The following is a 9295-nucleotide window of genomic DNA, read 5'->3' as shown; positions in this document are numbered from 1 at the left end:
TGTGTGTGTGTGTGTGTGTGTGTGTGTGTGTGTGTGTGTGTGTGTGTAGTAATTCTGTCCCAGACACCTGGGCTGGGGCAGCTTCCCTGGGATCCCTGAATCACAGATTGCTAGCACCAGAAGGGCTTTCAGAGATAAACATGCTTCACCTGTCATTTTATGGCACTGAGACAGATGAAGTGATTTGGTAGGCATCACACAGCTAGTGAGCTGAAGAACTGGGAACACTGAGAAAGGTCTCCTGATATCCAGGTCTTTTAAAATGCCACTCCTTTTCCAGAAGAGCAAATACAACAGCTTTTGGGCTTTCTAGAGGAATACAAAGGCAGGACAACAGGTAAGGCCTCTTTCACTTGCTAGATGAATAAACTTATGTGGATGTGTCTGAGAAGTTTTTGAGACTTGGGGCTACAATTAGGGATTATTAGCATCCCCAGACATTCAGAGGTATGGCATGTAGGATGAAGACACTGGCGTGTAGAAGGGGTTACAGGGGCTCCTACGATTTCCCCATCCCCATAGTCGAGATTTTAATGATTAAGTCATCTTTCTAGCTGTTGTCCTCTCCTTTGGGCTCAAAAAGAGAAAACAAGAAATCTCAGCACTTTGGGAGGTCGAGGAGGGTGGATCACTTAAGCTTAGGCGTTCAAGACCAGCCCGGCCAACATGGTGAAACCCTGTCTCTACCAAAAATATAAAAATTAGCCGGGCATGGTGTCATGCACCTGTAGTCCCAGCTGATTGGGAGACTGAGGCAAGAGAATCGCTTGAACCTGGGAGGTGAAGGTTGCAGTGAGCTGAGGTTGAATCTGTTGATCTGGGACACAGAGTGAGACCCTGGCAAAAAGAAAAGAAAAACCAGGGAACCTGTGACTTTTTCTAAGAGATGTAAAGATTTGGTTTGGATTTATGGCTTTTTTTTTTAGACTGAGTCTCGCTCTATTGCACAGGCTGGAGTGCAGTGGCACGATCTCGGCTCATTGCAACCTTTGCCTCCCAGGTTCAAGCAATTATTTTGCCTCAGCCTCCCGAGTAGCTGGGATTACAGGCGCCACCACCACGCCCGGCTGATTTTTGTATTTTTAGTAGAGACGGGATTTCACCATGTTGGCCAGGCTGGTCTCGAACTCCTGACCTCAAGTGATCCACCCACCTCAGCCTCCCAAGGTGCTGGGATTACAGGTGTGAGCCACCGCACCCGAACGGATTTATGGCTTTTATACTACCAGCTCTTAGAGAAATAGAATTATCTCTTTTAATATTCACTGCCCCACCTCCTCCCAACACTCTCCTTTCCCAAAACTCATGAATGGCTGACTCCCTGAAGGTGATGGTGTTTTCTGTGATCTTTGCATAGGCTGAGATGAAAGGGTCAGAGATCAGAGAAAGGATTCTGGGCCTGGTGTCACTTGGTGTGGTTGCAATAAAGAGACAAAATTAGCATCAGGCTACTCTTCACTTGCTCTCCAGGTGACCTTCCTAGGGCTACCTGGGAGATACTGTCTCAGTCTGCAAACGCCTTCTAGGGCAAGGGCAGTGGGTGGTCCAGAACAGCATCTGCAGATAGGTAATTATTATGTGCTTTTGATGATGATGAAGATAATATTAGGTATTTGGAGATTTATAAAATATTCAAATTGGAAATTGTCCTTGAAGATCCTCCCCAGCTAGCTTCTCAGCACCCTGAGTTCCTTTAGCTGAGGGGAGTGAAAGTGTTCAAAGCTTGCCTTCAGGCTGAGTCTAGAGAAAGCTCTCCTCTGAAAAGGAGTACAGTACATTCCTGCCTGCTGTATTCACACTTGTGTTTCTCTGCCTGTCTCATGATCTGTATACAGCTGAGCCTTGAACAACATGGGTTTGAACTGTACAGGTCCATTTTAGGCAGAATTTTTTCAATAAAAGTTACACTGAGGGCCGTGTGTGGTGGGTCATGCCTTTAATCCCAGCACTTTGGGAGGCTGAGGCCTGAGGATCGCTTGAAGCCAGGAGTTGAAGACCAGCCTGGGCAAAAAAGCAAGACTGGCTCTACAAAAAAAAAATTTTTTTTTAATTTAGCCTGGCCTGGGGGTGCATGCCTGTAATCCCAGCTACTTGGAAGGCTGGGGCGGGATTGCTTGAGGCCAGGAGTTCGGACACTGCAGTGAGCTATGCTCGCGTCATTACACTCCAGCCTGTGCAACAGATCAAGACCACATTTCTAAAAATAAATAAAAGTTATACCAAGTGTGCCTGCCTTTCCTGCCTCCCCTTCCACCATCTCCACCTCTGCCACCCCTGAGGCAGCAAGACCAACTCCTTTTCCTCCTCCTCAGCCTACCCAATTGGAGACCACAAGGGTGCAGACCTTTACGATGATTCTAACTTTCTGAGACAGGTCAGAAGAAAAAAGTTTGAAAACATGATAAGCCTCCTGGGTGTGGTGGCTCATACCTGTAATCCTAGCACTTTGGGAGGCCGAGGCAGGTTGATCACCTGAGGTCAAGAGTTCAAGACCAGCCGTGAGCCACCTTGCCCGGCCTTTTTTTTTTTTTTTTTTTTTTTGAGATGGCGTCTTGCTGTGCCTCCCAGATTGGAGTACAGCAGCGCGATCTCGATCTCGGCTCACTCAAGCTCCGCCTCCCAGGTTCACGCCATTCTCCTGCCTCAGCCTCCCGAGTAGCTGGGACTACAGGCGCCCACCACCATGCCTGGCTAATTTTCTGTATTTTGAGTAGAGACGGGTTTTCACCGTGTTAGCCAGGATGCTCTGGATCTCCCGACCTCGTGATGTGATCTGCCCGCCTCGGCCTCCCAAAATGCTGGGATTACAGGTGTGAGCCACTGCACCCAGCCTATTTTTTATTTATTTATTTATTTTTGAGACAAAGTCTGGCTCTGTTGCCCAGGCTGGAGTGCAATGGCATGATCTCAGCTCACTGCAACCTCTACCTCCCAGGTTCAAGCCATCCTCCCACCTCAGCCTCTGAGTAGCTGGGATTACAGATGCACACCACCATGCTTGGCTACTTTTTGTTTTTTGGGTTTTTTGTTTTTGTTTTTTAAGACAGAGTCTTACTCTGTCACCCAGGCTGGAGTGGAGTGGCCCAATCTTGGCTCACTGCAACCTCCACCTCCCAGGTCCAAGTGATTCTCCTGCCTCAGCCTCCTGAGTAGCTGGGATTACTGGCACCCGCCACCACACCTGGCTAATTTTTTGTATTTTTAGTAGAGACGGGGTTTCACCATGTTGGCCAGGCTGGTTTCGAACTCCTGACCTCAGGTGACCCACCCACCTCGGCCTCTCAAAGTGCTAGGATTACAGGCGTGAGCCACGGAGCCCGGCAACAGCAGCCTATTAATAGTTAAATTTTGGGGGAGTCAAAAGTTATATAGGGATTTTCGGCTGACTGCAGAGGGTTTCTCGCCCATAATTCCCACGTTGTTCAGGGGTCAACAGGTTTTTTGTTTGTTTGTTTATTTTTAGGATCTGTCACACAGGCTGAAGTGCAATGGCACTATTATAGCTCACTGTAACCTTGAACTCCTGGGCTCAAGTGGTCCTCCTGGCTGAGCCTCCCAGAACGCTGGGATTACAGGCATGAGCCACTGCTCCCAGCCTCAATATTTAAAAAAATAATTCTTTCATTAATAAAATTATCCCAACTTTTTAATACTCATGCAAACATATGCATAGAGTTTTTTCTTGTAAGTTGAACAAGGTTTAATTTGCACATTTGTTTAACCTGAACATACTGTATTATATGTTCTGCAACTTGCTTCTTCCTCCTAACAATAAATCATGGATGTCTGTCTCTTCTTGGTATTCTCATTTGATGATTCTTTGTCCTTGTACCTCCGTGACTCTTGGAGCTCCAGCTTTCTGCCTGCCTTTCCTTCTCTCGGGGTTTTCCTTCTCCTCGCCTGGCATTGCAGGGTGCTGGGCCGCGGGAGGTCTTCGCCGGTGGGTGGGGTCCGGGGCCGCCTGAGACATGTAGATGAAGTGGGTGGGGCCCTACACAAACCCGCTGGTAGCGCTGGGCCGACGCGCCCAGCCTGGACCCACTCAGTCAGAGGCAGCCAGCGGGACCTGCTTCACTGAGCGCAGCGAAGCCGAGTCCCGGGCTGGCCCCTCTGCTGCCCCCGGAGCGGGCCATGCCGCCGCGGGAGCTGAGCGAGGCCGAGCCGCCCCCGCTCCGGGCCCCGACCCCTCCCCCGCGGCGGCGTAGCGCGCCCCCAGAGCTGGGCATCAAGTGCGTGCTGGTGGGCGACGGCGCCGTGGGCAAGAGCAGCCTCATCGTCAGCTACACCTGCAATGGGTACCCCGCGCGCTACCGGCCCACTGCGCTGGACACCTTCTCTGGTACGTACATTCAATCGCCCGGGCGGCCGCGTGGCTGCGGCGGGGCTGTGCACCGGAGAGCTGGGGCTGGCGTCGCGGCGGGAGGGCGCAGAGGACCCCGGGGAAGAGACGGGAGCAGGCCCCGAGGTGGCGCTGGTGCGGCCCAGGACGCCCTTCCTAACTCAGGCTCTCCCCGCCCCGCCCCTGCAGTGCAAGTCCTGGTGGATGGAGCCCCCGTCCGCATTGAGCTCTGGGACACAGCGGGACAGGTGAGAAGCTGGGCGCGGCCTCTACTGGCCTGCGGGTAGGTGGGCTGGAGGCTGGGAGGACCCCACATGGAGCAAGAATGGAGAAAGCCTTGGGCTCTTGGAGTCTCAGGTTTCCAGCCCCGGGTGAGAAATGGATTCCATGTGGCGGGGGGCTAATCCTTACCACCTGGCCTTCCCACCCCAGGAGGATTTTGACCGACTTCGTTCCCTTTGCTACCCGGATACCGATGTCTTCCTGGCGTGCTTCAGCGTGGTGCAGCCCAGCTCCTTTCAAAACATCACAGAGAAATGGCTGCCCGAGATCCGCACGCACAACCCCCAGGCGCCTGTGCTGCTGGTGGGCACTCAGGCCGACCTGAGGGACGATGTCAACGTACTGATTCAGCTGGACCAGGGGGGCCGGGAGGGCCCCGTGCCCCAACCCCAGGCTCAGGGTCTGGCCGAGAAGATCCGAGCCTGCTGCTACCTTGAGTGCTCAGCCTTGACACAGAAGAACTTGAAGGAAGTATTTGACTCGGCCATTCTCAGTGCCATTGAGCACAAAGCCCGGCTGGAGAAGAAACTGAATGCCAAAGGTGTGCGCACCCTCTCCCGCTGCCGCTGGAAGAAGTTCTTCTGCTTCGTTTGAGCTGCTATGGCTGCATAGCAAGTAGTAGGCAGGAGGCCAGAGACTTCTGAGACCTGGGGCACCCGGGCCTTTGCGGCAGCTACTGGCAGGGCCTGGCCACCTCATAGGACTCAGTTCCCTTCCGAACACTCGGGGGACATGGGCCTCTAACTGCCCACTCTGATATGCCTGGGTGAGCCTAGGAGGGAAGGCTCTGATTTGGATTTCTCCAGTCAAAGCTCACAGAAAAAAACCTGGCACTTTGATTTTCATGGGATGGTCCTAACAGGGTCAGTCACCTCCGAGCATTTTGGGATCCAGTTCCCAGTTTCTTGTCCTGGGCCCTCAGGTCAGCCTGGCTGAATTAGGACCCTTCCTTGGCACACGGGTGAGAAAGAGCTTGGGGAACGCTTGGCATTATGGAGGGCTGGAAGGGGTTCAACCCCGATTTGGAGAGAAGTTTGGGATGGAGTGGGCGAGAGATTGAGAGAGTGAGCAGGAAAAGAGGCCTTGGAGCCTGGAACTGATGGTGGATAAGGGCTGGGCCTGGAAGGAAGATGACGAGGAGGAGGAGAGAGGGAAGTAGGGTGGATGAGGAGCGGGCTGACACCTGGGCTGCCCTCAATCCCCAAGGCTAGGGAGGGCGGGGCTGGCCCCTGGGAAGAACTGGGTCTCTGGGCTCCCTAGGCACTGCCCAAACTGGCTGGGCCAGGAGTGGGGCAGGAAGTGAGAGTCAAGGCCCAGCAAAAGGAGGGGGAGGAGCTGCAAATTAGAGCCTGAAGGAGGACCAGGTTGGGGGTCATCCGTTTCCTCAAGGTCACACAGCCTAGAAGCTAGAGCAGTGCAGAGTCTGCAAATAAAACCTTAAGTCTGTGAAGCCGTGCGTTGCCTCTGTCATTTCCTGGAGCCCACTGCTCCCTCATAACCCTTCTCAAGGCCTAACTGCCTGGCTAGAGACAGATTGGGGACCAAAGGACTGAGGCTAGATTGAAGGGTGGGGGCTGGACTGGGGGTGGGGGCAGTGTGATGGGAACTGGACTGTGGGGGTAGGTGTGGAGCTCCCCGCTTGGGGCTCAGCTGGTTCCCAGTAGACCTAGCGTGGGAAGCTGCCTGGAAACGGGTTTCCCCAGGTGTCAGCGCCAGAGCTGGTTTCCCATGACCTCACCTGGTGGGTGGAGCCCCTCCCCTCCACCCCTCCTTTCTAGAGCACCATGCTCAGCACTGGAGCTCGAGGTCAGTCCCCAGCCTTCTAACTTTTCTGCTCTGTTCCTTCTGGCAGTTCACAGGGCCCAGGGGCTCAGGTTAGGGGACCATCCCGCCTCCGAACTCCATTCACAGCCTGAACATAAAGGGAACCCATACAGCCTAAACCTCAATCACTGGCCAAAGTTCTTAGACTTGGGTTGGACCCAGTCTTCAGCCTTGGCACCTAAGGACCTAGTAAAGGTCAGGGTGCTGCTTGTGAACAATTTAAATAGAGGTTTATCCCCAAGTATCCTGTGCAAGAGCGGGTTCATTGGGAGAGGACTTGGAGAGGAGCAGGGATCTGGAGAACATTCCCTCATGTTGGAGCTTGAAGGGACTTTGAAGGACACCCAGGGAGAAAATGAAACAAAACAAAAACTTACTTTACTATAAGAAGACTGAGGGCCAGACAGAAAAGGTAATAGCTTAAATGATATGTATCACCCAGTGACTGTAAGAGCACTTTGCAAACTCTAGAGTTGGGTACAGGGGTATGTGTTACTCTGGGAGAGGAATTTCTTTCTTTTTTTTTTTCTTTTGAGGTGGAATCTCGCTCTGTCACCCAGGCTGGAGTGCAGTGGCACGATCTCGGCTCAGTGCAACATCTGCCTCTCGGGTTCAAGCGAGTCTCCTCCTTCAGCCTCCTGAGTAGCTGGGATTACAGGTGTGCGCCACCACACCTGGCTCATTTTTGTATTTTTAGTAGAGATGGGGTTTCACTATGTTGGTCAGGCTGGTCTCGAACTCCTGACCTCGTGATCTGCCTGCCTTGGCCTCCCAAAGTTCTGGGATTACAGGCGTGAGCCACTGGGCCCAGCTGGGAGAGGAATTTCTAAGGCACACCTGGCACACCTGCTAGGCAGCTGCTGGGTCAAGTGAGCACTCATGCCCTGGCCCAGCCCACCTCTGGGCCCATCTCCCTCTGCAGGAAGCTACAGCTGTGTGTGGTGTGTGTGTGTGTGTATGTGTGTGTGTGTGTGTGTGTCTGTCTGTCTGTCTGTCTCTGTCTGTGTCTGTGTGTGTGAAAGAGCATGGCTGAGGGACAGAAATCCCAGCCAAGTGAAACTTCAGATAATCCCCAAGTTTAGTTTTAGCCAAGACCGTCCACTTCCTGCCCCACCAAGGCCTGTCCCCAGAGCTCCAGTCACCTGGAGCTCCTTCTGTTCCCTTTACCCTTCAGGTGGAGGTGCTGAGGGTCTCACACCCCAGCGGCATGGCCTATTGTTACCTCAACCCAGCCTGACACACTCCCCTCTGGGGCAGAAACCTGGGTTCCAGTTCAGACTCTGACACCAACCATGACCTTAGGCAAATCATTTTCCCTTCTCTATGCTTCCGTCTTCGTTTGAAAAATGAAGGACTCAGGACTCAGACTGGTTTTGAGGTTCTTAAACTTGTTCTGAGGGGCCTTGGAGGTGCCTTGGGGTGGGGATCATCCCCCACAAGGGGGTTATCCTTGTACCCGCCCCCACCTCCAACTTCTTCCCTAATTCTCTCTTGTGGTACCAGTATATCCATGTCACCCAAATTGAAACCTCGGTCACCATGCCTCCTCTGTTGCTGTGTCTCCATGTCTGGTCAGGACCTCTGTCACCCACACCCCAAGGTCCCTGCCACTGCAGCTCCACACTCCAATCTGTCCTGTGCTGCTGTGTTCACTCTGGCATCCCCCAGCTCAAGGCTCAAGACTGTTACTAGCTCTCACTGTTGATGATGAACTTCCAGCTCCTCATTTCAGCATTCAAGGCCCTCTCAAATCTGACAGCACTCTGGACCAGGCCAGCTCGCTCCGGTGATCCCCAGCTATCTCCGACTTCCTGACTCCCAGTCTTGGCTTGTGCCAGATCCCCTAGTTTGGAAAGTGCTCCCTGTCACCTCCCAGATGCCCCGTTTCTCCTCATGATAACCAGCTTTCAATACCTCCCTCCTCCAGAACGGACGCTTACCTGTATCAGTGTCTTCACTGCTCCCTTGGCACACTGAGGACACTGGGTGTTCTGTCAATGACTCAGCCTGCATCTTCCCAGCTAAATGGAGAGAGAGAGAGCCACATTTAAGTCCCTTTTGCTTCCACAAGGTCTGGGGCTCAGGCAATGTTTGCTGCTGACCCTGAAATGCTTAGGAATAAAAAGCCAGCCAGTGAGCCCTGGAGAGGCTGGGAGGATTAAATTCAGCTCCAGATTTGGAGACTGAAGACTGAGGCCTAATGTCAACGGCTTGCTGGAAAGGACCTCTAAGGCTCTGGCCCCAAGCTTGTGCAGGACAAGAGGGATTCACTTCTGCTTCCGAATCCACTGGTTCTCTTTGGTTCTGTCTCTTTCTCTAGAATATGGTATCTACTTTTCTGGGGTAGTTTTTTTGTTTTTATCTCTCTGTCTATTTCCTTGGCCTCTTTTCCCTTTTCTCTGCTCTTTTAAATTATGTTTAAAGGAATATTTATTATATGAATTGGATAAAATTATATGTTTCTTACATATACATTCTTACATATGTCCTTATCAATGTAAATTGCTTTTAACGTCTGTGTAACCTAGTTGATTTTTTCAATTTTTTCTTTTCTTTTTTTTTTTTTTGGAGACGGAGTCTCGCTCTGTCACCCAGGCTGGAGTGCAGTGGCGCGATCTCGGCTCACTGCAAGCTCTGCCTCCCGGGTTCACGCCATTCTCCTGCCTCTGCCTCCCGAGTAGCTGGGACTACAGGCGCCCGCCACCACGCCCGGCTAATTTTTTTTTTGTATTTTTAGTAGAGACAGGGTTTCACCATGGTCTAGATCTCCTGACCTCGTGATCCACCCGCCTCGGCCTCCCAAAGTGCTGGGATTACAGGTGTGAGCAATGGCGCCCAGCCATTTTCCAT

At 52.4% G+C, this 9295-nt stretch overlaps 1 protein-coding gene across 1 annotated transcript; it reads left to right on the top strand.

Annotated features, from left to right (window-relative positions):
* The first annotated feature begins 4116 nt into the window (after positions 1 to 4116).
* LOC116464804 (rho-related GTP-binding protein RhoV) lies at positions 4117 to 6042 on the top strand. The gene is made up of 3 exons (XM_032148060.2): positions 4117 to 4339; positions 4529 to 4587; positions 4772 to 6042. Exons 1-3 carry the CDS (start codon positions 4132 to 4134, stop codon positions 5213 to 5215), a joined length of 711 nt encoding a protein of 236 aa, XP_032003951.1. The 5' UTR covers positions 4117 to 4131; the 3' UTR covers positions 5216 to 6042.
* The last annotated feature ends 3253 nt before the right edge of the window (positions 6043 to 9295 follow it).

Source organism: Hylobates moloch, unplaced genomic scaffold (assembly GCF_009828535.3).
Source record: "Hylobates moloch isolate HMO894 unplaced genomic scaffold, HMol_V3 SCAFFOLD_1810, whole genome shotgun sequence".
Taxonomy (NCBI): Eukaryota; Metazoa; Chordata; class Mammalia; order Primates; family Hylobatidae; genus Hylobates; species Hylobates moloch.
Note: the sequence above shows the minus strand (reverse complement) of the source record. Positions and strands in the feature narration are given on the sequence as shown.

Coding starts and splice junctions, on each gene's coding strand:
- LOC116464804 (XM_032148060.2), top strand. CDS start 4,132: ATGCCGCCGCGGGAGCTGAGCGAGGCCGAGCCGCCCCCGCTCCGGGCC. Junction 4,340..4,528: donor TGCGCTGGACACCTTCTCTG/GTACGTACATTC, acceptor CCGCCCCTGCAG/TGCAAGTCCTGGTGGATGGA. Junction 4,588..4,771: donor TCTGGGACACAGCGGGACAG/GTGAGAAGCTGG, acceptor TTCCCACCCCAG/GAGGATTTTGACCGACTTCG.